Source organism: Patiria miniata, unplaced genomic scaffold (assembly GCF_015706575.1).
Source record: "Patiria miniata isolate m_02_andy unplaced genomic scaffold, ASM1570657v1 HiC_scaffold_3, whole genome shotgun sequence".
NCBI classification, from domain to species: Eukaryota; Metazoa; Echinodermata; class Asteroidea; order Valvatida; family Asterinidae; genus Patiria; species Patiria miniata.
This window is the reverse complement of record NW_024037069.1, coordinates 43,451,358-43,467,946: the sequence shown is the minus strand read 5'-3', so window position 1 is coordinate 43,467,946 and position 16,589 is coordinate 43,451,358. Positions and strand designations below refer to the sequence as shown.

Sequence of the window (16,589 nt, the reverse complement as noted above, 5' to 3'; positions counted from 1 at the left end):
TACAGTATTTCTTTTAAAATATGTGTAGTAAACACATCTGAGATTACAAATAGCTGAAAAATTTAAAAAAAATTGCCCTCATTTGGTTTTTTTTTTTTTCCCCATTTTTCTCCACTACGGCCTGGGCCCAGTTCTGTCTTATTTTGTCAGAATGCCTCACAGTTTTGAAATGCGTAATTCACATGGGGTTGCATTTACTTCTGACCAAAAAAAAAAATATGAATTTCATTTTCAATGTAAGCAGGTACATGTATAATTCAAATTCAAATGACCTGACAATTAAATTTCACATTAGTTTAAAAAGTTCACATTTTTCCCCTTAAATACATGCGACTCCACACATTTTGCTGCACAAGCTATGTCCAATTTGCACATTTGCAGATTTTAAATTCACAATTGCTTTCCAAGCACAAATATTGAAATTTACACCTTTTTTGGTTCTGGAATTATATACACTTCCATTTACATTGCTTGCACTCAGTTTTTACCAACAGCCTTTTGATATTAATATTAACAGTTTACATATTCTTCATTTCAAACTTGATAGATATCAAAAGGCAAGTTCAAAGCTGTTCAAGGGCTTTGCATGTGAAATTATTTCATATACAACGCCTGAATAAATGCCCATCATCATGATTGGTGGGTTGGTGATCACATGTCACTGAATTATTATGGTGAGAATTAAAAAGAAGAAAATTTCCATTCCACAGTAAATAGAGTTCCATTGCACGGTCACACTTTTGGTGGCACTATGACGAGGATTTATTCAGGCTTTGTATTATAAAACAAATAATGAATATTTCACATTCGTGCAAAGGAAAGAATAATTTCATTCGGCGACAGATGGAATGTTCCATTCCACAAAGTGAAGCTGAATATTCCATCCGTCACCAGATGGAATGGAACACTCCAACTGTCATAACATTATTCTTACCATTGTACTCGTAAACATTCATTACTTGTATAACATTCACAGTTAAAACTTTGAATCACACCCCTGTTGCAAGCGAGAGTTTTCTCGCAGGCTCTCAAAAATTTAACATATGGCAGGCGAAGCCGTCTCCCCCATGAAGTGAGCGAAGCAAAGCTTGGTTTAAATATGAGTTATAAACTCTCACTACCTCCAAATTTAACACTGTACCCAAAAAAATATTCCAACTTTTGACATTGTTTGCTGTGAGATTAAAAAGTCGAAAATAGATTCCATGCATGCTAATTATAATACCACAATCTATTCATTTCAGAGAATCTGTTGGAATTGTGTAGGAGAATCTGCTTGACTTGAAAACAAACTTGACAAACATGTTCACTGGTCAATTTTGCGTAAATGTGTAGTTGTCCTCCGAGACCATCTCAAAAACTTGAACACTCCTTATTTTGGAACAAAACGTCAGATTTTCAGTTTTTAATGGGGCGTTTCTATACAGAAAAAATATCGATGTTGCCATTGGAATGGTGTGTGTTCCCACATGTAGTACGACCAGTATTCCATAGTGGAAGGTTTAAAGCATTCTGCAGTTTGTGATTTTCCCTGATTGTAACAGGGAATATATATCACGAGTATGATTTTTTTTCACACCCTCTACGCAGTTAGGGTTTAAGGGGCAAATGTGCAATAAGGACATTCCTAAATTGGTGCCAAAATTCCCTCTTATTTGTTAATATTCATAAAAAAAGACTTTTACATTATTAAGAGACTGTGCTTTAGTCAAGTTAGTAACACACAAATGCAGCATCATAAAAAAAGATTGATCAAATTTGTAGCCTTTTTATACACAACTGGATGTCAAGCTTTCCTTAAGAATGCCTTTTCTTTATTGCCAAATAAAGTGCCTCTCCGTAAGTACATTTTGGTGTGGTTTTTTTTTTTGCTTTTTTTGTAGAGCATGGATTGTGGAGCTTGCTCGTTGCAAACAAATCCAACAGAAAAAGTTGAAACCTTCTGAATCCTACAGAAGGCAATTGGATCCAATGAAATCAAATGGCAGCAAATTCTGATGATTGTTTTCATGGTTGTGACCGTGACGCCAACGGAATCAGAATGAGATGAGAAGACATGAATCTAACATAATCCAACAAACTCGACGTGAAAGCCAACCAAATCCAACGTAAAAAGTGTATTCCTGTTAAATCCAAAAGAATCCAACAGAACCCATCAACAGTCATGGGTTATTAACCCATCCGATGCCAACAGAATCTTACAAAAGTGTCACAGGGCTTCCTGAATCCAACGGAATCCAATGGAATCCAACAATCCAGAAAGAACAAATTCATCAATGTCTGCCTGATGTTAGCTGTACAAATAGTTTATTTGGTCCATTCACACAACCGCAAACCACATATATATATGGCTTAAATTTGATTTCGTCGTCTTCAAAACTCCGGAGGATCCAGAATGAAGAGCCGGTATTCCTCTTTCTGTCAAGAAAAGAAATAATTGTAACAAAATGTGACCTTTTTTACATTTGTATACACTAACTCATTTCAAAGAATACCAAACTAGCATAAGCTGTACTTCTACATGTATATTGCATATTCATAGATACAAGAGACATGATCACGGAGAAATTCAACTCAAGTCATTTGAGGTTGCTAACCACATGTAAATGGAAAGAGGAACGTTTGGGTTTATTTCTTAAAAACATGATGTAGCTGATTCCCTGAATGAAGTTACCATAGAAACTGCGGTCACATTTCTCAAAAAAGATCCTCTGCACTGCAACCATATTTGAGGTGATTGTTGTTGTCCCATAATAATAATAACAATAAAGAGCATTTATAATGCGCCAAATCCATCTTGATTAGATGCTCAAGGCGCAGAGAAACAAACAAATAAACATGAACAGCAAAAACAGCAGGGAACAAAAGTACGCACAAATGAAAATACATGAATATGAAACAGTACACATGAGAGTGAAATCAAACTGGATGATTAATGAAATGCTACTTGGAATAGGTGGGTCTTCAGAGCACATTTAAACTCATGGGAAGTAGCACTATCACAAATATTTTGAGGAAGTTTGTTCCATAACATAGGTCCAGCATGAGAAAATGAACGGTCCCCCTAAGATTTAATAGTTTTAGGCACAACAAGCAGGGACGAATTTGCAGACCTGAGGTACCTAGCAGGGTTGTAAGAAATGAGCAAATCAGAATTATATCCAGGGGCAGAACCATGTAAGCAATGAAAAACAAGCAAAAGTGATTTGAAAACTATTCGAAACTGTACTGGCAGCCAATGGAGGGAACGCAGAACGGGCGTTATGTGAGTTTTACAACTACATGTAGTTAGAGTAACTATGCGAGCAGCTGTGTTCTGGAGTTTCTGTAATCGGGCAAGCTGTGTTTTGGGTAAATCATAAAGAAGTGAGTTGCAGAAGTCTAAACGGGATGATATCAGGGCATGAACAATCTTTTCAGTGGCATAGGGACATGCAAGTGTAGAACTCTTGTGCATTCATTGTTACTGAATTCAAATAACAAAAAATGCCACAAACATTGCTGCTGAATGCCATGTTGGCTGTGTATGAGCGCATACCTTGATCCATTTCAGTAGTTTGTTGACAGCCAAGATGGCGACTTGTTTGGTTGCTAAGGGCCCAAATACAGCATACAGCTCAAAACCTGTTGTAACCTTTAGACAAATAGAAGCAAGAGTAAGAGTTATTACTAATCAATGAAGGTATTCTGGGATGATTTTAGTGATCACTGTGTATATACAAGGCCCCCTTCAATGGAGCAACTATTTTACATGCTAGTGTGCAACATTATGAAGGGTCTATATATAACAAGAATGCTTTGTATGTTTTTTTACTTAAAGGGAATATACAACATTTGCTTTTGCTGCAATTTTCAGAAATAAATGGATTTGGAGGATTAGTGTGCTATAGAAAATATTGTTAAACTAACTTGTTTCACGTTTTGAGTTCAAAGATGCTGGAAAATCCAAGAAAAACAACCATGTTCTTATAGTCTGGTTCTCTGACCCCACTTAAGATGAGACGTTGCAATGTATAGACTTTGGAGATTGTAGGTAAGAGAATCAGTCTAGCAGGCTTGTACTCCTTCACAGATGTGTAATCAATTGCAAAGAAAATGCAAAATACAAAAGATGAAAAGGTAGGAGCAGTTTTTGAAAAAGAGCCAGTTTTCTCCAACGATGGTCGGCCGACCAGCACTGGAAAAATATCATTTTTCTTGAAAATGTCAGCACACAAGGAGCCACGATTTTACAGTTTGCTTTAGATTGTCATTCACTAACAGTCCAGTAAGCTATTTTGTTATAATTTGATCATTTCGTTTTTTGATGTTTGCAAATGTTGTATCTTCCCTTTAAGCATTGTTAAGAAAGAGTACATGTGCTGTCAGATCAGCGGCAAGGAAGTAGCAATGAAATTCTCAACATATGAACAACAGCTAGCAAAACGCTTTCTCCATTGAGGGGGCCTCTGTGATAAGAAGTGACAGTATGCCCGGATTTGTCTAAACATGGCACTGCACATGATTGGCCTACCTAATACAAGAGCGAAGGTAGAACACAATGTGTGTACAGTGGGGCAGATAGGGGAGATATTTGGGGAATGGTGCCTTTGATGATACAAGCATGGCATTTGGCACACAGTCAGAGTATGTCATGAGAAAGATATTTGGCTGTAGAGCCATCGCAGATTTTGTCCTAAAATATAGGTACAATAACAAGCAATTTTCTAAATTTACAAAATGGCTGCCATTGCTACCTATTTTGTAATATGTTTTCCAAGGACAAATCTGTGATGGCTTTATAGCCAGATATCTTTCTCATGACATACTCTGACTGTGTGCTAAATGCCATGCTTGTATCATCAAAGGCACAATCCCATCACCTATCTGTTGTGCTATGTTCCCCTTTTTTTCCCCCTATTGTTTGGACCAAAACTTTTTTCTTGACATGTTCCAAAAGGTTTTAGTCATGACAACTACATGTACCAAAGACTTGGGCTTGGGTCCTTGAGGTTACTATCTGAGGTTGTCCCAAGTCCTCCGTCGTAAAGGATAACCTGAACAGGCTTTTTTACAAACATCTATAGACAAAAAAGCACCTATAAATAGTTTTCAACTGAATGTGCACCATACATAGCTTCTTCATGTGAGGATTGTACCTAAGTGTCCTTCAACTGACCCCTTGCAAAGAAATCCTCAACATCACCAATGCAAGTTTGATCAAGGAAGTTCTAGGGTGAACGTTCCGATCAGGGAATGCTTACCCATCCAAGCATAGCCTCCCTCGATCCCACGTGGAACATGATCTTGAGTGGTCTAGCTGCGTTATGTACTCTCTGGTGTACGTACTGATACATATTGAATAACCTGCCATCAAAACAAAATACAAGAAAACCATGATGGTTTGTGTTCCTAACTGGTAAATCTTCGACTACAACACTGTTAACAATCCCACACTGACCTTACTTCCCTGACCCCTGACCCAGGTCAATTACCTTGCCCTCTCCTCCTTTTCACGGTACGGTGCTTCCAGCTCTGGTGCCGTGAACTGCGCGGTGCTCTTGGACTTGTAGATGAAGTGTCTCAGGTCACTGATGCCGACCTCCAGACACCGGTAACCGCCGCCGGCTACCGCTCTGTTGATGGCCTCGATGCAGTGGTGCTTTTTCAGTTTCTGTGATCCAACAGCAAAGTAGTAACGGTCATTTACACTAGGTTCAGGCTGGAATTCTAGAGTCGCGTTAAAACCAATTGGTGTGTGGAGCAACTCTGGTAGACCCAAATAGATTTTGGTTTTGGACAGTTGAACCTCGCGTGATGATGTCAAGTAAGAACAAAAACTAGTTTCTTGTCAGGCTTTTTTTAAAGGAAGGAGGCGGCACTTTTTGATTGCAGAGGGATTCTTCCATTTTCTTGACTCAAGTGCTGATACTGTCCAAAGGAAACGTCACCTTTTCTACCAAATTAAATGCATACATAGCTCCCTTTTTGCTAGAAAATATAGGCCTTAAAGGGAATATACAACATTTGCAAACATCGACAAATAAAACTACCAAGTTTTTACGAAATACCTCAGTAGGATGTTGGTTAATGACAGTCTAAAGCATCCTGTAAAATTATGGCACTTGGTGTGAAGTCATTTTCAAGAAAATGGTATTTTTGTATAAATTTCCAACGGTGGTCAGCCGACCACCGTTGGAAAAACCTAACTATTTTTCAACTACTGCTCCAAATTTACCATTTTGTTCAGTCAAAATTTTGTTTGTTATTGGTTACATGTTCATGAACGGGTGCAGGCCAGCTAGGCTGGTTCCCTGACCTAACAATTTTCCGGCATCTATAAATTGATCCATTTCATCTTTAGTGGAGTCAGGGAACCAGACTACTTGAACGTATTTGTTTTTCTTGGCTTTTCCAGCATTTTCGAACACAAAACTTCAAACATGTCAGTGTAATAATATTTGATCTATTATACTAACCCCTCAAATAGTTCATTTTTAACAATAACAGCAAAAGCCAATGATGTACATTCCCTTTAAAGGACAAAACGTATTGCAAATGTAAAAAAAAAAGGAAGCAGGAAAGGGGCGAAAAACTGGTTTGTTTTTTTCTTGGCCTAATTTCTATCAACTAAACCCTAAAGTCGATGAGATGACAACATCTGATGACAACATCTCGTTTTTTGTTTGTCATTGCCTTTTACTGTTTCAATTGTCAACCTTAATTTAAATCTTAGAATAATTTGGGTTTTTGTCAAGACTCTGGCACGCTAGTCAGACACGGGTGAATATAAAGTGCCTTTATCAACGAATGCTGGAGAGAGAAATTGTGCATAGATCCCCGATCTCAATATACAAATCTGCATAGCCAATTTGCTGTTAGAACTGAAGTCACCGTCCGTCATGTTATCACTCCAATAACAACAGATTTTGAAAGAAAGCTGTCTAATTTAATTGACATGCACACAACTAAAAATATGTTTTTGTTTTAATGAAAATGGCGACAAGAAATAAATTTTATATACAATTTTTTTTTAGAAAAAGAAGTTTGATACACTTTTTAGACGACTCTACTTTAATTATTTGGAAACATGGGAGTGTTTAAAACTGGTTCCCTGCCCACACTCAAATAGAAGGATCGGGAACCAGTGTGTAGCTTCACTTTTTTTTTTACAGCTCGGAATGGCCAACAAGCTATGCAGATTCTTTACATGGAGATCAGTGCCACAGACTTACTTCAACAATCTTTTCCTTGCACTTGGCCAACTCAAAGAACATCATCTTGTCCACAGTGAGAAGCAGTAGGCATGCCTTGCTGTTGTCTAGATAGGAGATGTGTGCGTGCAGGAAACCGGCGCTGTCGAACTTGGGTAGGCAGATGGGGATCCAGGAATCGGCCGCTTGGAAGGAGGTTGAGGCATTCAAGAGGTTGAAGACTAGATGAAGATCTGTGGTGTATGGGATAGAGGTTGAAGTGGTCAGATAGACGCTGCAATTTCATTGGTTGCTATGTGTCAAATTTGTAGCATTTGTTTTATTAACAATTGGGTGGGTTCTAGTAGCTGACCTGGGTCGATTCGGGTTAGCCCCGTGTCTTTTAAGTAGCTCTGGCATCATTCTCAGGGCTCACCCGGGTCAGCCACCACAGACCCTGCTAGTAGAGCAGAGTAAGTGGAGGATTCAGTGGTGTTCATTCCAAGAAACGGACAAATATGGCGGTTGACAGCAGAAATCTGAAGTGGACTTAAACATAAACTTTACGGAAGTCTAAAGGTAGTTATATATTGAGTTCATTGCGACGTTAGAGGCTAAAATTCCAGCCCAACTTTGTTATTTATATTTTAGGAAGCTTCTCATAAAGACCAAAATGCGTTTTGACCGGATCCAACGCAGTTTGACCAATCGTTAGTTATGAGCAAAACATCAATGTACATTAAAATGGAGACCAGTGTTGGAACTAACACGCACATCAATGATCAGTTTTGATGATGGCAACGGGTAGGTGCCATACTAAAAGACACAATCCCAGGATATGCGTGTACATGTAATAAGACACATCCACAAAGATATTGGCTGGAATACTGCACTTCGTATATTGATCACAGATCTATGTACATGTACATGCTTTACACGTACAACGCAACGGGATGCCGAGGAAAAAGAATAAAAATGAAGTTTAGCAGACCAAGACATTCGTATCATCGCAATCGCAAAGTCAATGGATTTGATACACTTGTCAAGTATTTTTTTACACACACACAAAAGTTAATTGTAAAACAAGTTTGATGTAAAATTCGCTGTAATTTTTACATGTCGATAAATAACCCCGTCCTAAATCACATTTGTAAACCTCCGTGGTTCATGACTTCTTCAAACATTGATAATCAACACGGTCACCGCGTTCTGGACGGATAGTAATGCATCATTCATGACTTCATTAACATAAACATGGCGCACTTTCCACGCCTGCCTCATTAACTTGCCTTTGCATGAGTGATTTCGCTGCGGTGAAAACGCGTTTTGTACGGTAATTAGAACCAGGCAATAATGCGGCGACCGGAACGGTCAAAACGCGGTGATCTTTATGAGAAGCAGCCTTAATTGACGGAAAAGCAGAAAATCTCAAACTAGGACCCAGTGCGAAACAGGCGTTTTGTCAGTGCCGTTGCTACGGCCGTTGCTATGGACATCACGTGAGGATCGTGATGGCCCACAGTTAAGCATTCCATTAGCCCGGCTGTCATGGCTAACCCATCTGTCTTTACCCAAGTCAATCCGGGTAAGCTACTCAAACGCACCCAATAAAAAAGTTCAACATTAGGAGGCCATCGGCCATTATACGGCTGGATGGTTCAGCTCGCAGACCAATTGTATGGTATTTTGGAAGTGGCAGGGGTTCAAATTATGATAAAAATTGAAGCACTCTTTACACGATTGCCCAATTGCCACTCACCAGCAGGGTGTAGTATGTACTTCTTCATTCGGCACAGCGTCACCAACTGGTTGTCAGCTATCAGAATTGCAAATACGAGATCCTGGAATAAAGACAGGACACCATGACATTATAATGCAGGAATGAAAAATAGTACGCTGTGGATTTCCATGTGTTAAGATTGTTTTGGCAGATTTTCCATTCTTCATCAAACTGGACAACTTTTTCTTTTCAACTATCCAAGAAACTACAGTTATGGAGTAATGAAAACTTGAAAAACCTGTGATATTCAAGTTCTGGAAATAATTTCTGGTTCAACCATTTCTGTAACAAACGGTTGTGCTAGAAATGTTATCGTCTTTCATACATTATATGTTTTTTATTAAAAAGCTGAATTCCATTTTAGAGGATAAGGTAAGCAGGTAAAACTGGTTCCAGAGTGCACCAATTCCCATTGAAATGATTCAGCATGGCTATAGGTCTTTCTCAAAGACGGCTATCTCTGTAGGAGAACTGCAACTGCATACTGACTACGCAATCAAGCACGCAATGGGATGTGTTGAAAATGTTCCAAACACGTGCGTTTGTTGCTCGAAACGGTGTTCAAAATACGACGCAGCCGATGCGCTTTAAGCAAAACGACGCTCACAATGCCGATGCTTTTGGCTGGTCTGTAGGAAATGAGGTCATTTGAGAGAGACCTATTCACTGGAAGCCTTTTCATGCATGTAGCGTACACAATGGGCCGGATTTAGCCCATTACAGGGTTATCCTATACAACAGCACTGCTAGTCCGACAACTTCAATGAAGACACTCGGCTGGCCCTTTGGGACCAGCTAAAATTCCATCCCGTTTCATGACTTACTTTGATCTTAGCGCTTTGTATGCTGTGCCCGATGGTATCTCTGACCGTGCTATCAAGGGGCAAACATCGCACCGCCGTCAGCAAGAAACTAGGATCTTGGTCGATAAGATTAAGCAGGTTGTCAAGAAATTTCTCAGTCCCTGAAACAAAAATTGACAAAAACTTTGACAATGGAAAAAGAGCACAGTAAGAAGTCCTTACACGTAAGAAGTCATTACAAGAAGTTCTTAAAGGGAATATACATCATTTGCTTTTGCTGTAATTTTCAGAAATGGATGGAATTGGGGGGTTGGAAATATATAGCAAATATAGTTACACTGACTTTTTTGAGGTTTTGGGTTCTAAAATGCTATAAAAACCAAGAAAAACAATCATTTTCCTGTAGTCTGGTTCCCTGACTCCATATAAGAAGAAACAGAGCAGTTTACATACATTGGGGAATTGTAAGGTCAGGGAACCAGTCTAGCTGGCTCGTACCCGTTCATAGGTTTGTAATCGATTGCAAACAAGTGCGATGGTCAATTGGGGCCAGTATTTGAAAAAAAGCCAGTTTTTTCCAACGCTGATCGGCCGATCAGCGTTGGAAATTGATACAAAAATACCACTTTTCTTGAAAATGACAGTATACCAGGTGCCATGATTTTACAGGATGCTTTACACTGTCATTCACTAACAGTCCAGCAATTTATTTCAAAATGATTTGGTAGTTTTATTTTTTGATGTTTGCAAATGTTGTATTTTCCCTTTAAAGGAGAATTAAGTGGTTTGGCTTACTCACGAAAACCATGGAAAAGACAAGCCCTGTATGTGCTCTGGTTTCTGTTTGCAAGTTGTACGGTGTATGTGCAACCAATTTTTAACCGAATATTTACAAATTTGGATCATATTAATGCTAGAGGAATGCCCCTGAGCTAAGTACATAGCGAAAATGGCACTTCAGTGTCCAACACCAACAGTAATGCTACTTCCCATTTTATGAACTAGGGCATAGAAATATGAAAATGTACCATTATTGGGTTTGATTTACTTCAAATTTAAAAAAAAAAGAAGAATCACTGAAATGTTAAAAATTGACAGCTTTTCTAATGAATGAAAGTAGGCTTGTAATTTTATTAATTATGATTATTCAGCAATTGGCTGGGATAGCCCACAAAAGTGTTTCAACTTATTTCCAAAGAAGTTGTAGACGGAAATTACTGCTTTAGTGGAAAACCTGATCCCCATAATTCCTAACATTTTTAATTCCATGTTCCTAACTTTTCTTGCAAGATCTGCATACTTCGGTCTAATTGACTCTAGTGACTCTAGTCTGGTTCCTTCAAGTGGCTTCAGCTCTTTCAACCCTAACTGATAGCATGGGCTCTGGGGACAATACAGGAGTTTGCCTCCCACTACTAAACCTAACACTTCCTCCCTTGAATCATATCCATTGAAATCTGGGAGCTTTAAGAATAGTACTTATGTACCAATCAGAATAAATAACAAATAAAAAAAGAAACACTCAGAATGTTCATTGTTGCTGATAAATGACATACCTCCTAAAAGCCTCCTCAGGTCGTAGTTCTTCCTCGTCTCCAGGACTCGGCTGAGTTGGGAGTAAGTAAGCACGCTCAGTACCTGGTTGTAGACGTAGGTTAATTGTAGCAGCAGTTGCTGCTGTGATTCGTGGGTCCTGCACACTGCGACCAGTATGAGGGGCGGTCGGACCAAGAAGACAAACGTGCGACCGCCAGCTACAATAGACCTGTGGGGTAAAGATGTAACTTAGAATTAAACCCCAACTTCAATGGAACAAAAAGATTTGAGGCAACAAAGTAAGAAGCCATCAATTTGGATTTGAACTAGTCAGCAAGCTCAGTAGAAAAGTGGCTCCGAATGCTGCAGAAGTATTAAGGGAACGTCTCAAAAGTCGGAACGCTTGGAATGTTCCAACGGGGAACATCGCCTGTTCCATTTGGCAACATGCATTTGGGAATGGCCTGTTGGAACACACAGTGTTCCTAAAAGGAACATTCCATGTGGAATGAGAACGTTATGACTTTTGAGACATTCCCTAAGCAGGAGATTGTTGGTGTGAGTCCTACCTGAGCGACCTCGCGATTTTTTCTTATAAAGCTTGGAGTAGTAGAGGTATAATTGCAACATCTGGGCTTATCATCCCGTCCTTGACCAAGTGGTTCCACATTCTGTTAGAAGTCCGTTGTGGATGCTTTCAGATTAGGTCATGTACAGCACGTACTTCTACCGCACTGCTCAGTGTGCTTTTGTGATACACGGCCACGAAACCCTAGAGCCCATCACTGTTCACTAGTAGCTCTTTGAGTGGGTTTGGGGCTTGTAATGGACGTCCCCACTCATTGGAGCAGTCATAATTTTGAATCCGATCGTCTTGTGATAATGTTATTTACATAGAACTTTGGGGAATGTTTTTAGCTACATTTTGATACCCTGTTTGCTACCAAAGACTGTAAATCGTCCAACATTGACAATGGTTTATGAAAAAGGATGTAGTTTGAAAGTTGCAAATTTAAAAAGTGACAATGTCACACTGCCCGAAACGAATGGCAAGGAATACCGATCGCACAGTACTTGCATACATGGGAGCACGCAATGTCAGCATTCAAGGAATTTTGTATCTCACCTGAGGTTGTTTTTTCCGTCTTGAACAAAGGAAATCAGCGCCTGCATGACTCCCATTAGCGACACCAACTTGTCTTCATTCCCATACCTGCAAAACGAAACGGCGAGAATCAGACATCACATGATAGATAATCTCTCGGTTTAGTTACTCTCTCATTTGTAGGCATCGTATTTCCCGTCTGCCTACCAAATCAGGTTGGTTCTTGTAAAAATTTCCTTAGGGGCCGTCTCAATTCACATCTGGAACGACGAGTTCTAGACAAGTTGAGGGTAGATCCATGTCCGGAAGAAGCTCTGCAATTGTCTTGGACATGTTCCCGGAAAATGTTCATTAGCAACTGCTTGACCCATCAATACTGATAACTTCACTGCGGGAAGATTGGGCAGAAGTTGTTCTGAATCCCGTAACTTATACTCGATACAATGTCTGGAACTTGTCCGGAACTCGTCCTGGATATGAACTGAGACGGGCCCTTACATCTCAGTGACCCAGGCTCAAAATCTTTACCTTGAGTAGATTGGCTTGCCGGCCTCACTGAGGATAAACACGTGTTTCTTGTGGTCCCGCCAAACACTACTGTGGATATCTGTTGCAGAAAATATACAAGAGTTATCCAGACACTTACAATATTTGTCAATACGGACTCCGTGGATAAACAGCGGATGACATCTTGTGATCACTCGTAAGACTTTCGTGTCCTAGCAATGTGACTGCACAAGTACCCCCTCAACGGTAAGAAAGGGAGAGTTGGGGGAGATCACTGGGAGGGACATTCCAACGCATTGCTGACGATGCCTGATGCTCACGCAAAGATGCTAGAGCTTTGTGAACAAATTAAGCTGTGTGTACTTCAGGCTATACATGTATGTGTGCCCATTTGTGAGCACAAGGGGTGTGTCCTGCCCACTGGACTCTTGAAAGTGGTAAAAAAGCGCCCTCTCTTGTTCCTGAACACAGCCCATCAACCAGAGGACCTATTCCCAAGTCCTCAAAAGGTTTTCATGCACAAACCTTATGGGATATGTTAGGAATACGTTCAAACAATAGGAACAAAAGAAGGGAACACAACAAGTGTCCACAGTAGCACAGTGAATCCAGACTGTGGGTTCCTGCAAGAGTGGCAGCAAGTCCACATGACTAATTTTATACTGAATATGGACAAACCCGTAGCATCATCACGTGGTTGGTGCCGTCGGCAGAGCCAGTGGTCTCTCCCAACTCTTCCTTTGTAAACGTTGAGGGTATACTGTGCAAAGAATCCATTGATATGTCTGTTTCGCCCCAACTACGGTATCATGCCGACTATAGTTGGGACGATCTCACCTACAGTTAGGATGGATCGTCCTAACTAAAGTTAGGCATTCCCCAACTACTGTTGGGCCTGTCCCACCTATAGTTGGGGCCACCGCCATAGTGGGGCATAACAGCTCCAGCTGACTGGCAAGGATAAAAGAGTCAGGCCGTGTCCGAACTAATTGGCTACGGCTGAAAATCACACACACTCCTATGGAAGCCGCTGCAGCCACTTCCCCCAGACCTGCCGTGTTTATGTCTAGCCATATCCAAGTAATTCGGACCCTGCCTCTTGTCTGACCTACCTTCATCTTTGATCTCCCTCTGCCCAGCTTCTCTGTTCTGTAGCACCTCCTCATCGGTGTCATTTGGTACATCCTGCCGGTCCGGCACCGTGTCTGCCCTGCGTTGCGTCACCTCTTCTGATATTTGTAGATTGCTTAAGTCGCCCTCTAGACTACTCCTTTCCACATCATTCTGTGATTATGGAATATAAAAAATACATAAACAGAACTTCTCCGGCATTTGTCAGGAATATAACTGGTTTTTCATTTGGCAGTATATTTGACGTTTACAACAACAAAAACTTTTTTTATGATTGATATGTTTCCATGGCTACCTCTAACTCTGTTGCTTCCGTGCCCACTTCCTCTGCGGAGGCGGGGCCAGTGTGCTCCTCAACAATGCTCGCGATAGTGCCGCTGGCGAGGCGCTCACGCTGCTCTGTGATTGGTGCTTCAATGTTGAGGTCATAATCCAGCTCCTCGTAGGAATCCTCCGTCGCTAACATCGGATGGACACTAGAGGGGAAAAAACAGACGTTTTCATAAAATACTGCTTTTGTGTCATTTCCTCAAATTAAAGACGTTCGTTCAAAAACAATACTCAAATTCAACACATCCAATATTTATTTCAAGAACTTTATTTATCCTCGGTTTGAGGGTGTAAGGATTTATTTCAAGCAACAGAAAAACACCGACATGGCCTTCGGCTTCCATATGTTTTGGGCTGGTGGTGGAACACCTACCGCACACACAACTAATCAACTGGTAGTAAGGTATGAACATGATGAATCTGCGCGTGTGCATCACTACAATAATAAGGTCCTCAAAAACTTGATGCCTCGAAAACAGGTACATGGACGATATATTTAATTATTTTTAACAAATTATTATACTTTTTTTGGCAAATGGAAAGATAGCCCCACTAGTGTGGCCGTCGGTATGCTGCGCTGAACAGCGCAGCATACCGACGGCCACACTAGTGGGGCTAATGGAAAGAATACAATATTCCATTCCTAATTACATGTGTTGTGCCCATTCTTGAAAATCACGCATTCTCGAGAATGGGCATGCACATTCTCGAGAATGGGCGCGCATTCTTAAGAATGAGCGCCCATTCTTAAGAACGAGCACGCGTTCTTAAGAATGAGCGCTCATTCTTAAGATTGGGTGGGAATATCACGTGCACAATTTATGAATTTTGCCCAATCTTAACAAACATTGCACGACATAATTATGTTAAATGAATTGTATAGCGGTTAAAAGGGAAACAATTCATATAAAGAGGAAAGAAAATGTGCTATGCTTCTGTACTCGTATAACTACGATAATTTGAATCAAATTAAACCTGTTATTATTGCTTTTTTCTGCCCACTATGGGAAGTTTTGTAATAACGGAGGACTGGGAACTAGTCTGGGAAGTGCTTTGTTTAGGGCTAGACAAGTTACAAGTCCCTGCATGTATCATATGCGTGCCACGAAAAAAAAAACGATGTCCAGAAGCTGCCAAAATTGCTCTTTTGACTAGATAGAATCCAGCTCTGCGATGTTATGGTGGGATGGGATGTGAACAATAAATTGGTGGCAATTTAAATGGGAAATAGCATTAGCACTATGGGATGTCGCAGTATTCATTCTCATTCTTCACATTCTTCATTCTCACGTCCCCCCCCCCCCGGCTTTTATTATCCCAAAAATCAGAATTCTTTGCACTAGTATTATTATGTCTCTTATATTTTCCCGGTCCCCCCCCCCCATATTAATACGCCTTTACTTATCATATCCACTCTACTTTTCAGCGCCTTGCGTTGCAACAGTATAATTATTGAGAATCAGTGAACGAGGATTCAGCTTGACTTGCCAAGCGCAGCCGGTGCTCGGCATCGACAAGACCGTTATCTTGTCGCGCATTCTCGAGAATGTGCGCTCAATCTGGAAGAGTTATTTTTTGCAAGATTGAGCAAGGATCCAGTTGCACATTCTCAAGAATGTGCATGCCCATTCTCGAGAATGCGTGATTTTCAAGAATGGGCACAACACATGTACTTCTGTTCACTGATTTAGTCATAACAAAAAAAGAAAGCTCACACTGTGGACAGGGTTTTTTTTTCTTATTTAAATAAGGAAACAACGAAAAAAAGTGAAACACATCTACTCATGCTATCATAAAGAAACAACTACATGTACCTGTCACCTGTCCACAGTGAGGGCGCCCTGTGCAAGCTTTCTATGATTATGTTTATGAAAGAAAAGAAGCTGAAACAGAGAAAGTCATGAAATAAAGTGAAACTGTAAAAGACTTCACGTCAGTTACTTCAGAAGTTCAGGGAAATTTATGATAAAAAACTTCACCTTGCACCGGGTTCCTCTCCGATCAGTACGTCCTGATCTTCATCATCTGTTCCATCTGGACGTCCTGGACTATCAGCCATAACAATGAAATATTTTTACTCGAAACTGTAGTGCTCCAGATGACTAGAATTACTTTTTAGCTATGTCAAGATGTGTTTTTCTGGCCCTGCTAAAGTGCGCCCTCAAGAGTTCAGTTAATAGTCCAGATTTAGACGGGCCCCTATCCTGAATCTTTTTTTGCCGCTT

General features: G+C 40.3%; 1 protein-coding gene across 1 annotated transcript; it reads right to left on the bottom strand.

The window, feature by feature from the left end:
* Nucleotides 1-1,748: 1,748 nt before the first annotated feature.
* Nucleotides 1,749-16,538, bottom strand: LOC119737260 (protein SAND-like). Its single transcript, XM_038211458.1, has 13 exons — nucleotides 16,344-16,538; nucleotides 14,330-14,510; nucleotides 14,016-14,187; nucleotides 12,925-13,003; nucleotides 12,418-12,504; nucleotides 11,312-11,520; nucleotides 9,777-9,916; nucleotides 8,932-9,013; nucleotides 7,215-7,426; nucleotides 5,475-5,653; nucleotides 5,244-5,346; nucleotides 3,539-3,634; nucleotides 1,749-2,418 (listed from the first exon to the last, which is right to left on the bottom strand). The coding sequence occupies exons 1-13, from the start codon at nucleotides 16,421-16,423 to the stop codon at nucleotides 2,374-2,376; spliced, it is 1,665 nt and encodes a 554-aa protein (XP_038067386.1). The 5' UTR covers nucleotides 16,424-16,538; the 3' UTR covers nucleotides 1,749-2,373.
* Nucleotides 16,539-16,589: the final 51 nt, after the last annotated feature.